A 20,599-nucleotide genomic window follows, 5' to 3' on the forward strand; every position below is an offset into this window, starting at 1 on the left:
GGCTCGAGAAGGCTACTCAAGCGGTGGGCATAGGCCTCAGAAGGAGACCCAGGTATGGTTGCCACTCGGGTGAAAGGCATTGTTAGGACAAATGTGGCGATGCAGACAGAGCTCCCAAGCAAACATGCAGCTGTCCAGGTGTCTGGCCGCAGGGAGTGCCTGAGTCTATCCCTGGTGCCGGAGGGCAGCAGGGACATCTCCTCTGTGTGGTGTGACCAGGCGGATGATCTGCTCAGCCTGGTGGCAGAGCTGAAGGAGGAAGTGGAAAGGTTGAGGAGTATCAGGGAGTGTGAGAGGGAGGTAGATTGGTGGACCCACACCCTACCGTCCCTGAGGCAGAAGCAGCAGCTGGAGGCTCCACAAGAAGTGGAGGACCCCCTGCCTTCTTGCCACCATAAGAGATGGAGGGGAATGGATACAGGTCCCTGGTCAGGGAACCAGGTCAATCCCCTCCCGGTCTCCCTCACCTTCCCAGTTGCCCCATACAACAGGTATGGGGCTCTGGAACTTGAGGACCAGGCCAATGAAGATCAGGGTGTAGATGAAGGCCTATCCAGGGGGGTGCCTAGGATGAGTCAGGCAGCCCCATGCATTCTCATAGCATCTGAAAAAAGAAAAAAGGAGGGTAATTGTCATAGGCCATCCCCTTGTGATGGGGACAGAGGGGCCAATTTTCAGAGCTGACCCATCCCACAGGGAAGTCTGCTGCCTCCCTGGGGCCTGGGTAAAAGACATTGCTAGGAGACTCCCTGGTGTGGTTCGGCCCTCTGATTATTACCCGCTATTAGTTGTGCAGGTTGGCAGTGATGAGATGCAGGGAGAAATCCAAAGGCAATCAGAAGGGACTTACTTCAGGGCACTGGGACGATTAGTGGAAGGATCGGGAGCACAGGTAGTGTTTTCCTCAATCCCTTCAGTGGCAGGGGAATATTACTGAAAGGAACAGGAAAACACACCTGATTAATACGTGGCTCAGAGGCTGGTGCCATTGGTGGTATTTTGGATCTTTTTTGATCAGGGGGAGGTTTACACAGCATGGGGCTTGCTGGTAACAGATGGAGTCCAGCTGTCTCAAAGGGGGAAAAGGATTCTCGCTCATGAGATGGTGGGGCTCATAGAGAGGCCTTTAAACTAGGTTTGAAGGGGGAAGGGGATAAACCTAGGCACACCAGAGATGAGCCTGGGGGCAGCGTGCCGATGTTGGGGGTGGATTCGATAGCCCAGCTCAAGTGCATCTATGCCACTGCACGCAGCATGGGCAATAAACAGGAGGAGTTGGAAGCCATCATGCAGCAGGGTAGATATGACTTAGTTGCCATCACAGAAACATGGTGGGGTGACCCCCATGACTGGAGTGCTGCAGTGGATAGCTATAAGCTCTTCCGAAGGGATAGACGAGGACGGAGAGGTGGTGGGGTGGCTCGCTCTGTTAGGGAGTGTTTTGACTGTGCAGAGCTACACGATTGAGATGTCAAAGTTGAGTGCTTATGGGTAAGGATGAGGGGGAGGGCCAACAAGGCAGATATTGTGCTGGGAGTCTGTTATAGAGCACTCAACTAGGTTGAAGAGGCAGATGAATCATTCTACAGGCAGCTGGCAGTAGTCTCAGAATCATGCAGCCTTGCTCTCACGGGAGACTTCAACTTTCCAGACTGTCCTCGGTTCAGCTGGGATAGAGTTAATTTTTACAGGAACCTGGGAGGTGGGGGCATAGCCGGGGCAGCTGACCTGAACTAACCAAGGAGCTATTCCATACCATGTGACATCACGCTCAGTATATAAATGGGGAGCGGCCGGGGGGGTGGTCTCTGTTTTCGGTGGGGGAAGTGGCGGAGCGTCGGGTCCCGGGTGGTGAGCAGTTGCTCTGTGCATCACTCTTTTTTGTATACTTTTTCATTAGTGCCGTTGTTGTTCATGTAATCTCTTTGTGTTTGTCCCAGTAAACTGCCTTTATCTCAACCCTCGAGGTTCCAGTTTCTTTTTTTCTTTTCTCTCCTCTGTCTCCTCCGCATCCCACCGGAGGGGGGCGGAGGAGTGAGCGAGCGGCTGCGTGGTCCTTTGTTACCGGCCGGGCTGAAACCACGACACAGACGTCTGCTGGAAATGCAACACAGCAGAGAGTAAGCAGTCTAGGAGGTTCCTGGAGTGTGTGGAAGATAACTTCCTGAGACAGATGGTAGGTGAGCCTACCAGGGGAGGAGCCTTGCCAGACGTACTGTTTACAAAGAGGGAAGGACTGGTGGGAGATGTGATGGCCAGAGGCCATCTTGGGCTTAGTGACCCTGAAATGACAGAATTCACAATTTTTGGTGAGTCAAGGAAGGGGGGCACCAAAACCGCCATTATGAACTTCCGGAGGGCAACTTTGGCCTTTTCAGGACACTGGTTGAGAGAGTCCCTGGGGAGACAGTCCTGAAGGGCAAAGGGGTCCAGGAGGGATGGACATTCTTTAAGAAGGAAATCTTGATGGCTCAGGACCAGGCTATTCCCATGTGCCGCAGGACGAACCGCCAAGGAAGACGACCAGCCTGGCTGAACAGGGAGCCAGCTATTTTTGGCCAAGGCCTAATCTTGCTGCTCAAACTGACATTCTTTCACACAGAACTCTGCTCGCACAATTTTTCTATAGACCCATGTCCTCTTTCATCAAGCCAATTCCCAACACTGGCCCAGCTCACAGATTTGAATGGATTGTACTTCCACAAGGCATGAAAAACAGTACTACTTTATGTCAACTTTTTGTGGACGATGCCCTGAGAAAAATCTGATCAACCCGGGACAAGACGATAATATATCACTATATGGATGATATTTTGTTGGCCCAACAACAACAATTTTCTACATATCAGGAACAGTATCTCGAAGAGACATTATATAAGCATGGTTTGAAAATTACAACAGAAAAGGTACAACGTCAACCAGTGTGGAAATATTTGGGATGACTTATTACAGATTCCCAGATACGGACACAAAGCCTAGAAATACAGACTGATGTCAAGACCTTGAACAATGCACGAAAGCTGCTAGGAGACTTACAGTGGCTGAGACCAATAGTAAGAATTAGCAATGAAGAGTTACAAACTTTACGACCTTTGTTAAAGGGAACTGATCCGTCCTTACCAGTGAAATTATCAAGTCTGCAAAAAGAAACAATAAAAAACAGCTCTACTGTTATTACATCTCGTATGGTGGACCGCTTTGATCCAAATTTACCTGTCGATCTCACTATCTTACACTCCAAAAATCAGTTCATAGGTACATTAACCCAATGTAAAAAGAAAAAGGGGGAGCCTCGGGTCTTAGAGTGGCTCTTTACGTCTTTGCAACCAAAAAAGACGATACAACAAAAAGATGAAAATTTGGCAGACTTAATTCATAAAAGTAGAACGCAATTGTTACAGATTTTGAGTAAAGAATCAGAAACAATTTATCTCCCAATTCGGCGAGAAGATTTGGACTGGTGGTTACAAACATTCGGAAATGTTGCAATTAAGCTTATTGACCCAAGGTGTGTCTATCAATTTAAGCCCTTTAAAAAGTCCGGTACTAAAATAGATGTCTGAAACAGAATGGATTGAAAAACCAAAGAGAAGTGAAACTCCTATCAAGAATGCATTAACTGTTTATACGGATGCGGGTAGAAAATCGCAGACAGCAGCTGTCACCTGGGAAGTGAATGGACAGTGGAGTCATCAGATAATTGCAGCAGAAAAAGGAGATTCACTACAATTGTTAGAATTGTCAGCAGTCGTATGGACTTTTGTTAAGTGGATAAATGAACCAATTAATGTTGTTTCTGATTCATTATATGTGGCTGGAATAGTATACCGAATAGAAGGAGCAAGGATAAAAGAGGTTAACAATCCTAGATTGTTTGAGTTATTACGGCAACTTCAATCTGCCGTACATCAACGGTCAGAACCATATTGTATGATTCATATTAGAAGTCATAAATGGTCAGAAGGTTTGGGTGAAGGTAATCAGAAGGCTGATCAGTTGGTATCTTTGACTGTACCTCTAAAGAGTTTGTGAAAGCTCGTGAGGCACATGAAGCCTTTCACCAAAATGCCACGGGACTGTTCAAACAATTCAGAATTACCATAGATGAGGCTAAAGGTATTGTACGAAGCTGTCCAAAATGTAGCCGTTTTGGTCCAAGTTTGGGAATAGGAGTAAATCCCAGGGGTCTTGGTCCGAATGAACTATGGCAAATGGATGTAACCCATGTAAATGGATTTGGGCGTTTAAAATATGTCCATGTAACCATTGATACTTACAGTAAATATATATATGCAACAGCTCAGGCTGGAGAAAAGGCACTCCATGTAGTTAGACATCTTACTACATGTTTTGCTGTTGTGGGGGTGCCTCAAGAGATTAAGACTGATAATGGTCCAGCATATATCAGTACGAAAGTTCAAAAGTTTGTGCAAATGTGGGGGGTGAAACATGTAACAGGTATACCACACTCGCCCACTGGTCAGGCTATTATAGAAAGAACACATCAAGTATTAAAACGATATTTAGAAAAGAATGATGATATTGTGGATATACAAGAACGTCTAACTCGTACATTGTTTACTTTAAATCATCTTTGTATTTTTGGGCACGATCAGCCTGCAGCCTGGGTTCATGATATAAAGCCAAAATCAAAGTCTGCTGAGTCACCAAAAATTAAGGCTGAATATAGAGATTTGAAAACTGGGATTTGGCAAGAACCAGCTGAAGTTGTTTATCAGGGAAGAGGTCACATGTGTGTACTTACCCCAACAGGGTTACAATGGATTCCGTCCAGATGGACTAGACCAGCTGTAAACGACGTTTCTACTGAGACGCCTGGTTTGTAAATAGAACTATAGACTGTTTAATCATCACTAACAATTTTGAACCTTCGCTTGCTTTATAACAGAAAATGGATAGAATTATAACCGGGATGAAGATTTTAATCATATTGTCTGTTATCTTAGGAAAGGGATTGGGAAACCTTCACAAGATTGATCTTCGACAGAATATGTGGATTACTTGGGCTAACGAGACAGGACAGGATTCATTTTGTCTATCATTAGCTACCCCGTCTGATCCGTTTCGTACGTGCTTAATTGGGGTCCCTTTAAAAATCATGAAAGGATTTGGGCCTTGGACGACAGCCAAAATTTATGATGATCTAAATCAAGCAAAGACTGATTTCTGTACCGTTTGGCCTGGATTAACCACAAACACATTAAATATCTCCATAAATCCTTTGGGAGCCCAAACACATAACATTATTAAGAAATTGAATGTTACTGGTATAGAGCCTCAGGAACTTAGTATATTGGGGTCTGTACCTGGAGATTATTGTTTAACTTTTGGGGATTATCAGGGTAAAGATTTGGTTAAAATTAAGAACTTTAAACCTGAAAAGCCAAGAAATGATAGTATCTGGATTACCCCTAAATCTTTTTGGTACTATAACATTACTGGTTATTGTAATGGTTGGAATTGGCCCGTAACTGGGTATGACAAAGTAAAAAAGGCAAAAATGTTACCACCAGGAATATTTCTTATTTGTGGGGATCGTGCTTGGCCAGCCATACCTACAAAAGCACAAGGGGGACCGTGTTATCTTGGCAAATTAACGTTGTTTGCCCCCAGCATTCATCAGTTGTTAAATATGAGTAATATAAGTCACAAATCTAAACGTGTTAGACGTGATACATATCAATGGGGACCTGAATGTAAAGATAATGTGGAATTGTGGGAACGCCCAACTGTTATTTTAGCATCTCTTTTTACACCTCAAGCTGCCTCTGCCAAAGCACTAACCCAATTAAAACGGCTAGCTTGTTGGACAGGAAAACAAATTAATATTACCTCCAGAATAATAGATGAACTCATCACTGATGTCGATAGTATACGGCATACCTTATTGCAAAATCGAGCTGCCATTGATTTTTTGTTGTTAGCACAGGGACACGGTTGGGAAGAGTTTGAAGGAATGTGTTGTATGAATCTTTCTGATCACTCTGAATCTATTCATAAGAAACTTTCTCAATTACAAGATAACATGAAAAAGCTTACTGTTGTTGTAAATCCTGTTGACGACTGGCTTGAAAAATGGGGAATTACCGGTTGGGTAAAAACCTTGATGAAGGAAGGCATTTTTGTTATTATCATTATTATACTTGTTATCATTTGTTGTGCTTTTTCTTGTATGAAGAAGGGTCTAGAATCAGTTGTGAAGCGGGTTTGGATTGTTCAACAAAAGAAAAAGGGGGAATTGTTGAGGAATGGTTAATGGAACAGGGTCACAAGTCTGCGTAGGCGTTGTGCAAGCAAGAAGATTTCTGCTGAGACAAGACAGTGGCGACAAAAGTAAGGAACTTTGTGAAGAGAAGTTGTGGTTGAAGAAAAGTAAAAATAAGTAGCCTGTAACCGCAAGTACATGCAGTATGTGAGTGTAACTTGTTTACCATGTAACCAATAAGAGAATGACTAGTAGGCATATGTTATAGAAATCATATAAAAGAACCCTGTTAGAAATAAAGATTGAAGACGCTTGCAGAATCTCATATTGAGTGTTCTGCGTCTTCCCTGCTCGAAACTCTCCACAATTCCCCCCACACACTTCCCAGATCCTAAACTAGATTGGACGTCACATGGTATGGAATACCCCGTTGGCCAGTTTGGGTCAGGTGCCCTGGTTGTGTCCTGTGCCAACTTCTCGTGCCCTAGCTGGCCATGAGAAGCTGAAAAATCCTTGACTATAGTCTAAACACTACTGAGCAACAACTGAAACCATCAGTGTTATCAACATTCTTCTCATACTGAACTCAAAACATAGCACTGTACCAGCTACTAGGAAGACAGTTAACTCTATCCCAGCTGAAACCAGGACACCATACCTTCTTCGATGTCATCATGAAAATGCATCCAGGCTCTTCACTGTTGTGCATGATGGGAGGACGAAGGCCAATGGCCGTCAGCTGAAACAGATAAGGAAACACTTTAAGAAGACCTCTGAAGACACTCAAGCACTGGAGCAGATTTCCCAGAGAGCTTCTGTCATCTCCATCCTTGGAGCTTTTCAAGCCCAGAGTGAGTGAAGCCCTGAGCACCCTGCTCTGACCCCAGAGCTGACCGTGCTGCGAGTAGGAGGTTGGCCTAAAGACCTCCTGAGGTCGCTTCCAACATGAATGATTCTCTACTTCCATCCTCAGATGATCTTCCTTTCATCTTTGGGAGGAAAAGCACTCGAGTTCCCCGTGACCACAGTCGGAAAGAAATTTGTACAGATGGTCTGTGACTTTCTTCTCCCACTCCAGGCACAGTTGCCCAGTTGCGGGGCTGCTTGGCAGGTACCTCCAAAACAGCCACGATCATTTCCTTTGCTTCACCTTTTCTTTTCTTTTCCCCTCTTTTCCCACTCTCCTTTTCTTCCCCTTGAACATCCTTGTACCCCTCCCTGTAAACAGCCCATCTCTCTTTACCCTTTTCTCCCTGGCCCTCGTTTTGTATCCTTTTACCCTCATTTGGTGCTTCTGAGCTTGTCCCCATGAGAATTCTTCTCCTGGTCAGCAATTCCATTGGAAAGGTACTTCCCTTTATTATCTGTGATGTCCTGCAATTCCTCAAGCTGTTGCCTTGTCAGAGGCACCACAAGTCAGGGTGAGCCACCTGCATGCACACATTAACAGTTGTGCAATGGAGCTTCACTCCTGGGGGACCCTGCAAACCTCTGGGATTCGGTCAGTAGACACCTCATGAAGCTTTACAAGGCTCCGTGGTCAGTCCTGCACTTGGGGCCAGAATAACCGCACATGCGAGGGCACCTGGGATCTGAATAGCTCGGGGGTGACCCTGAGGAGATGGGCCTGGCTGTTATGAGGGATGCCACATGAGCCAGAGGTGCATGCTCAGCTTGAATGAGGCCAACTGCCTACAGGTCTGCATTAGGGGGGAGCATGGCCACCCAGAAAAGGGAGTTCTCATCCCCCTTGACTCAGCACTGGTGTGGCAACCTCCAGGCTAGTGTGTGTGCATGTGGGGCTCCCTGTTCTGGAGGACCGAGGAGGAACTGGAGAGGGTCAGAGGAGATGTGCCAGGCTGGGTTTTGGGGTCTCTGTGGAGAGGCTGAGGGACCTGGACTTCTTTAGCCTGGTGAAGTGGAGGCTCAGGGCTCTGTAGTAGTAGCCTGCAACTGCTTGAAGGGTGGTTTCAAAGATGATGGAGCTTTTCTTGGTAGTGGGAAGAGACGGAAACCTCCACAAAGTGCAGCTTGGAAGGTTCCGAGTGGGCGTGAGGAAAAAGAAGTCTCACTCAGAGGGTAGCCTTGTGCTGTAAGAGGTCACGCAGAGGGTGTTTGGATCAGCCCATGGCTTTGTGTTTCAAGAAACAGTCAAATATGGCTGGAGAGAACATGTGTGAAGGTAGAGAAAGCCAGGGTGAGACCTAGGTGGGAAAGCAAGATGGGTATCAACAGTCTGAAGGGAAAGAGGTGCAGGCATGGGGCAGCATAAGACAGCCTGCAGGTGAGATGGCAAAGGGCTCTGGCAAGGCCAAAAGGCTCAACAGGAATGAGGCTTAGTCCCATTGACTATGGCCGTTGCCTCTACCTCCGAGGCGTACCAGAAGAAATTTTCTTCTGAGTCTCTGGATTTGTTTTGAGCTCACCCCTGCTTCAGGAGGCCTGGAGGTGTCATAGAATTTTCCTACACTTCATGTTGTTCACCCTCACATCCCACTGCCCCCAGGAAGAGCCCTGAGCCACGCGTGAGGGACAGGATCTGTGGTCCCAGGGCCTGGGGGTCAGGGCTTGGCTTTCTGCTTCATCAAAGCAAGCCAGGGTTTTCTCAGCATCAGAGCCACCTGCACAGTGCCTTGGCCTGTCTGGAATCACAGCCTCCAATTAACTGCTCTAACAAGTCCATGGGAAGCCTTTGTCAGACCTTTGTCAGTCATGGCCCTCAGTGGGGCCCATTAATGCTGCAAGGTACTTTGCGTTTCCCTTCTGACTTCTTGAGCAGTTTCTTCAATCTCCTCTCAGTACTTGAGCTTCCTTTAATGAATCTCAAATGCACTATGGGGCTCATTAAAATACAGAATGCCCTAACGAGCCATGTCTCTTCCTGTCATGTTCTTCAAGTCTTCAAGGTTTGTACAGCTAGAGATGTTTCCTAGTGTAGTTAAGGAGGAAGGTTTCCAAGTCAATCTAATAAAAATGTTTTTTTATTTTAAAGGACATTTTTCATTGCTTTCCATTTTAAAGAAGAGAGCATAGAAGCATTCTCTGATATTGATGCAGACTGTCTCCTCAGGATGAGTGGACAGGTACAGAAAGCAGTCCCTTGAGGTCTGACACAGTACAGACAACCCTGCTCCTCACCTCTGCAACCACACCATTTCTGCCTTTGGCCACCTGGGACCACGATCACTTTGCTTTACATCAGACTTCTCCAGCCAAGGCCGAAGCTGGATGTTACAGCTCCCTTGCATCAGCTCCCACCTGCTCTCCTTAGAGAAATGGCTCCACATGGGCACAGCAGGACTTTTCCTCTTTGCAAGCAAAGCAAAGCGTGCTAAAGTTTCATAAACAATAAAAGACACTCCGCAAACATATGCTAAGTGCAAGCTGCGTCTAATGAGGTTGCCTCTCTACAAGGAATAATCTTATGAGAAATATTTTAGGTAGGGAGATGAAAAAGTTAGATACAAACATAATTAAGGAGCTGGCTAAGCAGACCATTAGGCTCCTGAAAGACAGGCAATCTTTTAACTCCCTGAAGCTCAAGCAGCAGCCAGATGAGTGAGAGGTATCTGAATGAACAAAGAGTAGGAGAAAAAGAAAGTTGGCAAAAGTATATGAAAGATTAGAGGAATTAAATGGAGTGTAACAGGCAGAACAGTGGTACTAAATTCACAGGGGAAGATGTGGTGGTTGGGTCACTGGTGCCTGAGTAGCTGATAGGCAAGAGGGAGAGATACAGATTGGGTGTGCGCTTGTGATGTCACTCTTGGCTGAATAGCTGATAGGCCAGGACCAGGTGCATGGCCTATAGAGGTGCACGTGAGGTGACTGGAGGCTGATACCTCAAAAGCGAGTACCTGGCCAATGGGAGTATGTGTACTTGTGAGGTCACTGCTGCCTGAGTGGCTGATAGGGCAGCAGCAGCAGGCCCGTAGCTTGTGTTGGTGGTTCTCAGGTCATTGGTGTCTGAATAACCAGTAGACGAAGGAGCTGGCCAATATCAGATGTAGATGCTAGGATACCACCTGTGGCTGAGTAGCAGATAGGCTAGGAGCACGCACATAGCTGTGTGTGTGAGCTTTTGATGTCACTGTTGCCTGAGCAGCTGATAGGCCAGGAGCTGGGTTAGGGTAGGGTTGTGAGCTAATGTTATTGCTTAGAAACAGAGGAAGGGCCAAACAGAAAAGGGGAGAGAGGAACCTCATGAAATGCAACCAGGGAAACTGTAAAGTCCTGCCCCTGGGAGGGGGGCAATAACTGCAGGCACCACTCTGTGCTGGGGGAACCCAGCTACCTGCAAAACTGGAACAGAGTTTTGGTAAAAATGTCCTGGTGGGCACCAAGTTGACCATGATCCAGCAATGTGCCCTTGCCGCAAAGAAGGCTGAGGGTATCCCGGGTTGCATTAGGAGAAGTGTTGCCAGCAGGCTGGTGGTGGGGATCCTTCCCCTTTACTCAGCACTGGTGAGGCCGCACCTGGAGCACTGTGGTCAGTTCTGGGCTCCCCAGGACTAGAGAGACATGGACATACTGGAGAACAAAAGACCACTAAGATAATCATGAAGGGACTGGAGCATCTCTCCTGGCAGGAAAGTCTGTGAGAGCTGGGCCTGTTCAGCCTGGAGAAGGGAAAGCTCAGGCGAATCTAATCAGTCTGTAAAAATACCTGAAGGGAGGACGCAAAGAAGATCGAGCCAGGCTCTTTTCAGTAGTGCCCAGTGACAGGACAAGAGGCCATGGGCACAAAGTGAAACTCAGAAGGTCCCCTCTGATCATCAGGAAAGACTTTTTGACTGTGAGGGTGACCAAGCACTGGCACAGCTTGCCCAGAGAGGTTGTGGAGTCTCCATCCTTGGAGCTATTCAAAAGCCATCTGAACACTGCCCTGGGTGAGCAGCTCTAGGTGGCCCTGCCTGAGGAGGGGTTTGGATCAGATGACCCCAGAGGTCCCTCCTAACCTCAACCATTCCGTCATTCTGTGACATGCTGCTAAGGATGTCTTAGACCTACAGGACAAGTCCCACAGAATGAGCAAGACCATCTAAATGAGGCTTCTAGATGAATGGGTGATGCCATCCATATAGAAAACCAAGCAGCATGGGAGAGCAATGGGGAATGCCAATGGTCTGGATTGAGAACTTCCTGGAAGAAGCCAAAGGAAAAGGATGGGTCCTTGGGTGCAAGGTACCCCATGCTCTGGGGGCAAGGGACCTTGTTTGGGACAGCTTCCTTAGCAACACCTGCATCCCCAGAGGGTGATTCCCTGGGCCTGCACCAGGCAGCAGCCGTGTTTCTCAGCAGCACTTGCCCTTTCCTCCCTGGGTATTGACCATGTCTCTCCATTCCACATTCAGGGACCCCAAACTACCAGTTGAGGAAACACATTTTGGTGAGGGGAAGACCTCCCCAAGGCACGTCTGCATTTTGTGAGTCCCGAGAGCTTGTGCAAACCTCAGGATGGAGCTCATTTGGCACCCACATTTGTATTGCAGATGGTTGGGGAGCACCATTACCAAGCAGCAAGTGAGAGAGATGGTCCCAGGACAAGATCTGCCTGATGGGGCTGGAGCTTACAGCTGCAGTGTCTGAAGGTCATTGCCCCACATAAGGTGTGTTTGATATATATATGGCCGTGTTCCTGGAAGTAATGCCATTTGGGTAACTTAGTCTCACCATCAAAACTAGGCAGGATGAATCCCATCCCTGGCAAGGAGCATGCATAAACTGAAGGAACTGCCCTGCATAAACTCAAGGAACTGCCCTCCAGTTGCCCAGCGTTGGCCTTGGCATGGGGAGCACCTTCTGGCACTGATTGGACAAGCACAGCTGTGCCCTGCCTGCAAAGCTCAGGAACTGTTCTCCACTCTTAAAGAAAAAGTGAGCACATTTTTCATCAGCTGAAATGCATCAAACACTGTTCCTTCACAGACAATGTTTTCCCATGATGTCAGGGTGGAAATTTCCAGCCCATGTACTATGCTCAGGAGAAGATATCCTGATCTTCCCCGTTACACCCATGACACTGATCTGCCTAGTATCCTGTGTATTGACTCTCACCACTCTCCCACAGGTTTCCACATGTCCTGCTTGAACTGACCACTTCTAAAGAAATCTTTCCAGCAGACTGCCTAGACGTCTGCATTTCCCAGTGTCCATCCAGCTTTCCTTCCCTCATTGGTCTCTACCCATTCAAACACCTCTCAACCACCCAGGTGCTGCTCAGAGCTTCTTCAGGTGCTTTAAAGCTTGCCTTGTCTTTCAGTAGTCTGCTTGATGGTCTCTTGAGCCAACTCCTCCTTTGTGTTTGTACCTGTTCTCCTGTGTATCTCACTGAAAGTGTTCCACTAAGGTCACCCACAGAGGAAAGTGGACTTCAGTGGAGGAAACGTGGACTTCATACATTATTTTTTTAATGCATTGTTTTTCCTTGCTACATTTTTTTTTTTTAATACTGGCAAGTAAGCAACATTCTTCTGTGATTGTGTGCAGCTGGTTCTCCAAATAAAGCCAGCAGGGATCTGTTCAAATGAGCTGAATCACTCAGCTACAGACTTTACTGGGAAAAGCTTGGATTTGAAAAATCATGATGCAAGTCCAGGTGACCACTGGGAGAAATGGTGGATGGAGGTGGTGTTGAGGGACCACTGATGACAATGGGGCACAGGACAATGATGTCCCATACATTGTCTGACAGAAACAATCTTACCATTTCCTACATGTTCAGACATCATCCGCAGATGCTGTGGATCAATATGAATTGGAGAAGGTGGAGATTACGTGTTCTGTAAGCGGCAAGACAAAGAAAACTGGAAACAGAAGAGATCCTGAATTTTCTGTTCCTTATCCTTTCAATCTTCTCTGCTCGGCTATACTCCTGAAATTTCTAATGAGTCCCAAAAGACTTGAAGAGTTAGGGAAAGTAATGCACAGAGAGATGGCCTGTTAGTGTGTTTTGCATGTTAAGGAGCCCTCTGGTGCCCAGTTCCTGAACTGCAGATACTGAAAGCAGGAACAAGTCTCTGACAAAGTGGAAGGCAGAAGAAACCCCCAAGTTTCTGAGGGTGTTGGAGGCCTCACTGAGGGCCAACACTGACAAAGCCATGAAGAGAATGACCAGTCAATGTGATGGTCCCTGGGGGCTAAATAGGCAAAACTTGGAGACAGTAGAAGCAGGTGGCAAAGGCAATGTGATGGTGGCTCTGACCTCATGTAAGCCCTTGGTGTTTGTTAATCATCAGGGTGGCCAAGCCCTGACCCCCAGGGCCTGGTAGAAGAGGTGCTTTCCCTCAAGCATTGCTCAAGCCTCTACTGAGGGTCAGTGTGAGTGCGGGTGTGTGTACAACTTGGTGGTAGATTTTGCTGCTTTACACAAAAAGCTGTGGTGTTCTGGGGATTTGGCAATGGCTGTGAGTTCCCCACAACCCGTCCAGCCTGCTTCATAGCCCTGCTGACAGTCCTCAGTCACCTGAGATGTCCCAGTCCCAGACTTGTTTGCATCCTCAATTTGGATCCATATCCCAGCACTGCACTGCCATTACTATGGCTGCTGCTGCTGCCCTAAAATCACAGCTTGAACTATTCCACAGTAGCATGACTGCCACTTGATCCTTCACATCCTCTTCTGGCCTGTAACACACTCTCTGCTACACACACCCTGCTCTCTCCCTGCACTTGCACGAGTCTCCCAAAACCTTCTCACTTCCCCTGCAGTAATGAGACCTCATTCCAGGAGGTTCATGGATTCTCCAGGCCCATGGATGTTGCTGAATTCTAGGCAAGTGTGGGTAGTGAAGGAGAGGAAGACAGGAAGGTCGGCTCACGGGCCATGAGGAGCAGTGTTCAGCCACCCCCAGTGACGGGTGTTCGCCATCTGCCAGGCCGAGGCATGATGGGACATTCTCATGTAAACCCCGGGTTGTGCAGGGTGCTGCAGCCACACTCCCAGGGCACACCTACTCCTCCTCCACCTACAGACATCAACTGCTTTCCAGTGCTGGGCTCAGGAGTGGTTGTAAGGATTTGCTAAAGACCTGAACCTTCTCCATGCTTCCAAATGACTTCACCCTCTCTCACATCACTACACACCTGCAGTCACTGCCTAATCACTAATTGACAAGTTAAGCAGCTCTCCAGGCTTTCCTCAGGTAATGACCATGTTTCTCCATTCATCAGTCATGGATCTGAGAACGACCAGTTGAGGAAACACCTCAAGATGTGTGAGGGGATGAACTCCCTGGGGCACCTCTGTGCTCTTGGAGCTCTGAGTGCTTTTGCAAGGCTCCAGGAGTTCATTTGGTGCCATGTATTTGGTGTTCCTTTCTGGAAACACAAAGCCTTGTGCTGATCCTGACTCCCTCAGGGTGGCCTATTGTACCACAGGACTTCTTGATGTGATAAGTTTATTCATTTCATTCCTGTCATTCAGTCTTACTTGACAAGGTAGCTCTTAATTTCACAGTGTGTGACCTCTGGCATGAAGTTTTCAGAGCAATGATATTTCTCTCATTCCTGACTGTTATCATTTAATGGGAAGAGCTCTCTCCTGAGGGGAATGCTTCCTTGCATGGGTACTTGGGGAGATCATTCCTGTGCTTGGAGGAGGCTGCCCTGTCAGGCCTGTCAGAGTTGTTCATGTTCCTTTACCCTTCAAAGCTGCTTCCCATGGCACCACCTGGATCAGTCTCCCAAGTAAGTCAAAGACTTCTGGTCTGGCGTCCAGAGTCTGTGCTCAGCTGCTGGCCTTCCTCACTGCCCTTTGGTGTCTGAGACCCCACTGTTTCATGGTCATGACAGCCAAGGCTGATGCTGGTGATCACATCCTGACCAGCTTTTCCTTGTGGGCCAGGTTCAGCTCCAGGTGACCATCACCCTCCTTGGCCCACCTAGCAGCTCTGGTAAGAAGTTGTCCCAAGATCCTTTAGGCTGTTGGCAACCTGTTGCTTTGCCTGGCCAGTGAATGCCACAGCACTTCCAATCCCCCAAATGCCTGTCTGTACAAATGTCTGTAAGATCTTGCTGGCAGTAACTGAGGCAAAGGCGACATAGGCAGTCTCAGATCTCTCTACACCTGTTATCAATTCATTTAATAGTGGTCCCATAGTATCTCTCTTTCTTCTTTAACTGTTCCTGACATAGCAACAGATCATCTTGGTGCCCTTGCATTCCTTTTTGAGTTTCAGCAGAGTTTTGATATGAACCATGGCTGTGCTTGGAGGATGCTGTTTTTGAAGGGAAGATGTACCCAGGAACACTGGTAAATGGCTTGGGCTGTTCCTTGGTTGGATATTCAAGGGAGTGAGAAAGGACCCCGGTGTGATGTGCTTTGTGATCACGCAATGTCAGCAGCTAATGGGTAGAAGAAGGGACAGAATTTGCCTCTCTGATGGCATCTGATGACTGGTGCCTCTGACTGATGGCAACTGCCAATGGCACAAAGGCACCAAACCATACTTTCTGAGATGCCATCTGGGGTGTCTGTTGCACACCCTCCCTGAAGGAGAATTGCTTTTTGTATAGTGCCTGTGATTCCCATGCCAGCCCTGACATGTCCTGTAGCTCTGTGGGCCTGGATCTGAACGTGGAATTGAGTAGCTGATCAGAATTCTGTAACCCAAGGTGGGGCTGAACATGAGACAACTTCCACTATTACCACCCAAGATCTCGTCAATCCAACAGATGGAGAAGAGGGAGAGACTGAGCTCTCCCAATGGCACATGACTCCATTCCAGCAGTGGAATAGCTCTACATGCCACCTTGAACATCATGAGGAGGGACAGGTTCCATTGTCCTTAATTGGGCATCAGCTGTGATTTCAGTTGGCCAAAGGAAATTCCCAGGAGCCACCAGAAAGAGGTGCTCAGATGTTGTCCTGTCTCTATATCTGCCTGCACATATCTTGGATCTCTCTTTATTACCTGCACACTTTTCTGACCACCTCTGGCACCTCCAATGTCACCAGACATTTGCATCTGAACACCTCACTCCTGGCCTCCATCAACTTTAGTTAGCATGGGAGCTGAGACAAGGAGCTGACGTGCAGGTGCCTCTTTACTGCAGACCTGCACTGAGGCAAGAGGGATCCCACCTCCTGTGGGTTTGTGGAGGGCATGGGAGGGAGCTGAGTCCCCTTGCAGCCCCAGGACTACAGACCCAGCATGAGATGCCTCCATGGACTCAGCAGAGATAAAGGAGATCCCTGCCTGTCAGTGTCTGGGTGTCCTGCCCAATGATGGCACAAGAAAGACACTGCCCAGGGAAGGGGCTGAGTCACCCTCCTTGGAGGTATTTCAAAGACACAGTGTTTAGGGACACAGTTTAGTGGTGGACTAGCTGGTGTTGGGTCCACAGCTGGACTTGGTGATCTTAAGGGCCTTTTCCAATTGAAAACATTCTATGATTCTCAGAAAAGTTGCTTCTTGGACCCAAGTCTGTCTCTCAGCAGAGCAATGACCCTGCTGGAAAGCAGTGTCTCTCCCCAGGTGCGGGAGGGAACATCAGTGATTGCTTCAGCCTGTTTCCCAGCAGGTTCCCCTGGAGGCCCAGGGACACATCTGCAGGGAGCCCAGAGAGGGAAGAAAAAGTGTCACCGTGGGCTGGTCCTCTGCTGCTGAGCTGGGCTGGGCTCCTGGGACAGAGGGAGCTCCTGGCAAGCGGGCAGCGCTGCAGAGAGACAGCTCTGCCCAGGAGCAGGGCTGGGGGCACTGCCTGCAGGCATCGAGAGGAGACCTGCAAGGCAGAGAGAGCTTAAAGGCAGTGTGGAGTGGGAGGATGCTGAGAGCTCACTGCGGGAGAAATCTTCACAGCCCTCTGCATGGTGAGTCTGTGGGTGCAGGGCAATAGAGCTTCAGCTCCTGCAGGGATCTCCGAACACTGGCACAGCTGACAGTGTATGGGATCTGGCAGGAGGACTCTTCATTTCTCTGGTGTAGAGGAGAAGGATGTGCTCCAGAGCAGGGCTTCCCTGCTGCCCTGTCAGAGGGACAGGGCACGAGGGCTGCCTTCTGCTGGCACGAGCTGCAGGGCTGTGAAGCCGGGTGTGCATGCAGGGGTGCCCCGGGCTGTCCTTCAGAGCAGGGTCCTGGTGTTTCAGGGGCTGAGTGGTGGAGCAGGGACTTTGCGTCCTGCCAGGGACAGCACTCAGCCTGCATGGTCAACTCCTCATTACAGTGTGTCGATAAGGTGTGGGTGAAAGAAACGACCCCTGGAAGGGCAGAGCAGGGTGCTGCTGCTGTCGAGAGGGTGCTGCGTGGGTCAGGTTTAGTCCTGGGCATTTCCGAGGGGACTTTCAAGAAGAACGTCAAGGCAGCATTCTCCTGGAAGTTAAGGAGGTTTTGCTTTAAATTTTTATCATCTTGGTGGGCAGGTGGGCAGTGTGATACTAGAATTTAATTCTCCCCTCTGGAGAAGGCACCGAGACCCCAGTTGTCCTTTGGACTTGTCTGAGGTGCTTCTTAGCTCCTGCACACACAGAGATGTCCCTGGGCAGTGCTTGTCTGCCAGGAGGGGTCTGCAGGGCAGAGCTGAGCCCACAGCGGGTGGGATGGGGTCTGTGAGCAGGGAGAGGGAGCAGCCAAGGGGAGGGAGAAGCAGCTGCTGACAGGGACAGTTCTATGCAGCAGAGACAGGGGCAGGCAGTGAGAGGGAGCTGCTTCCAGAAATGCTGTGGGAAGGGGGATTCAGGCATGTCCCTGCCATCACTGGAGAAAACCCGTGGTCTTTTGTCCCACCCAGCAGATCCTCTGCCCTTACGGCCAGGGGGACTCCGTCACCCTCTCAGTGGCCTCAGCCCTGAAGAGAAGAAATTATCAAACGCCCTACCATCTGTCCCTCTCCTGCCTCCATTGGCAGCACCAGCTGTAGTGTTTATCCATTTTCATCCTCCTGTCCCTGCTCCTCTTGTCCTTTTCCCTGGAGAGGAATGGGGAGAGGGGATTTGGGTGCATTGCAGAGATTTGTCCATGTGAGTAAAATATCCCAATCCCCTCCTAATCCCCAGGCTCCCAGGGATACAAATGACAAAAGTCTCCTTTCAGGACACCCCATCTTTAGGACATTCGCTTCTTTCCCTACCCAATGCACTCTGTAAATTTGGTGGGGAAACCAGAACTAAATACTCCAAAGAAAATCTCCTCGGCTCTTCCCCACTTTTCGTTGAATTGGGAGCGACAATGCTAAAAAACTCTGTGATAGGACAAGTAGATTCAATATTAGGTCACGCCGCGTTCCTATTTACCTCTTGCTGTAGGGCAGGACTGAGTCCCCTGGAGCCCACAGCAGAGCCTACTGCTCCCAGTGCAGCCTCATCTAGCACCAAGCATAGCTCGTGAAAGGGACCCGACAAAGGTCTTTCTGAAATAGGAGAGGCAGCTTTGGTGGGGTTTCTTTGAGAAATGCATTAGGTTTTGCTCAGAGAAGTCTCTTCTAACTCGTCACCTTCTTTTTCCCTGTTGAACAGTGTCCCATGCCCAGAAGAAGCTAATGTCCAACAGCAGCTCCATCACTGAGTTCCTCCTCCTGGCATTTGCAGACACGCGACAGCTGCAGCTCTTGCACTTCTGGCTCTTCCTGGGCATCTACCTGGCTGCCCTCCTGGGAAATGGCCTCATCATCACTACCATAGCCTGCGACCATCGCCTCCACACCCCCATGTACTTCTTCCTCCTCAACCTCTCCCTCCTTGACCTGGGCTCCATCTCCAACACTGTCCCCAAAGCCATTGCCAATTCCCTGTGGGACACCAGGGCCATCTCCTACAGGGGATGTGCTGCACAGGCCTTTTTCTTTGCCTTCTTGATCACAGCGGAGTATTCTCTCCTCACCATCATGGCCTACGACCGCTACGTTGCCATCTGCCAACCCCTGCACTACGGGACCCTCCTGGGCAGCAGAGCTTGTGTCCACATGGCAGCAGCTGCCTGGGCCAGTGGGTTTCTCAGTGCTGTGCTGCACACGGCCAATACATTTTCACTAGCACTCTGTCAGGGCAATGTTGTGGGCCAGTTCTTCTGTGAAATCCCCCAGATCCTCAAGCTCTCCTGCTCACGCTCCTACCTCAGGGAAGTTGGCCTTCTTGTGCTTAGTGCCTGTTTGGCATTTGGTTGTTTTGTTTTCATTCTTTTCTCCTACGTGCAGATCTTCAGGGCCGTGCTGAGGATCCCCTCTGAGCAGGGACGCCACAAAGCCTTTTCCATGTGCCTCCCTCACCTGGCCGTGGTCTCCCTGTTTGTCATCACTGGAGTGTTTGCCTACCTGAAGCCCCCCTCCATCTCCTCCCCATCCCTGGATCTGGTGTTGGCAGTTCTGTACTCGGTGGTGCCTCCAGCAGTGAACCCCCTCCTCTACAGCATGAGGAACCAGGAGCTCAAGGATGCCCTGTGCAAAATGATGAAGGGGTGCTTCTCAGAAGCAATTAACTGCCTGTTTCCTTTTGCAGAGCATTCATAATGTAACTCATTACAGGCTGTCATCGTTTCACCCCAGCCAGCAACGAAGCACCACACAGCCACTCACTCAGCCCCCCCCCCACCCAGTGGGATGGGGGAGAGAAGTGGGAGTAGATGTAAAACTCTTGGGTTGAGATAAGAACGGTTTAATAGAACAGAAAAGAAGAAACTAATAATCATAATGATAACACTAATAAAATGACAACAGTAATAATAAAAGGGTTGGAATATACAAATGATGCACAGTACAACTGCTACCACCTGCCGATGGACGCTCAGTCTGTGCCCGAGCGGCAATCCCCCGCCCCCACTCCCCCCAGTTTCTATACTAGATGGGACATCACATGGTATAGAATACCCCATTGGCTCCGCTGCCCTGGCTGTGTCCCCTACCAAATTCTTGTGCCCCTCCAGCTTTCTCAAAGGCTGGTCATCAGAAACTGAAAATTCCTTGACTTTAGACTAAACACTACTTAGCAACAACTGGAAACATCAGTGTTACTGACATTCTTCTCATACCTAACTCAAAAACATAGCACTATACAAGCTACCAGGAAGACAATTAAATCTATCCCAGCTGAAACCAGGACAAGAGGGAAAGGGGAAAATGTTCTCAGCACAGCAGCACTGCAAGGGAGCACCAGAGCTGCTCTCTTTCCACTCCCACACTCTCCTTCTGAGACCCTGGCTTCGTGCAAGGCCTGAGTGCTCTGGCAGCTCGGCCACAGTCCTGCAGTGTGGCAGCAGTCTCCAGGGAGAATCTTGGTTCTGAGGAATTGCTGTATTTACACTGGCTTTGGCACTCTGTCCCCTGCCCCACTGGCCACTGGGACCAGGGTTCCCTCAGCTGCCTTCCTTGTGCTGACAACACATTTAGAGAAGCCCTTCTGGGTCCCCACCCCATGCATGGCCATTTCCAGCCACGACCAAG

General features: G+C 48.8%; 1 protein-coding gene across 1 annotated transcript; it reads left to right on the plus strand.

Moving 5' to 3' along the window:
* The first annotated feature begins 16,993 nt into the window (after positions 1 to 16,993).
* On the plus strand, positions 16,994 to 19,669 carry LOC126037162 (olfactory receptor 14A16-like). The gene is made up of 2 exons (XM_049797434.1): positions 16,994 to 17,039; positions 18,681 to 19,669. Exons 1-2 carry the CDS (start codon positions 16,994 to 16,996, stop codon positions 19,667 to 19,669), a joined length of 1,035 nt encoding a protein of 344 aa, XP_049653391.1.
* Positions 19,670 to 20,599: the final 930 nt, after the last annotated feature.

The sequence above is a fragment of the Accipiter gentilis genome, unplaced genomic scaffold (genome assembly GCF_929443795.1).
Source record: "Accipiter gentilis unplaced genomic scaffold, bAccGen1.1, whole genome shotgun sequence".
NCBI lineage: Eukaryota > Metazoa > Chordata > Aves > Accipitriformes > Accipitridae > Astur > Astur gentilis.

What these genes read in the sequence shown, in the direction of transcription:
- LOC126037162 (XM_049797434.1), top strand. Translation starts at nt 16,994, where the DNA reads ATGCTGAGAGCTCACTGCGGGAGAAATCTTCACAGCCCTCTGCATG. An exon ending in TCTTCACAGCCCTCTGCATG is followed by an intron (nt 17,040 to 18,680) that starts GTGAGTCTGTGG and finishes CCTGTTGAACAG; the next exon opens with TGTCCCATGCCCAGAAGAAG.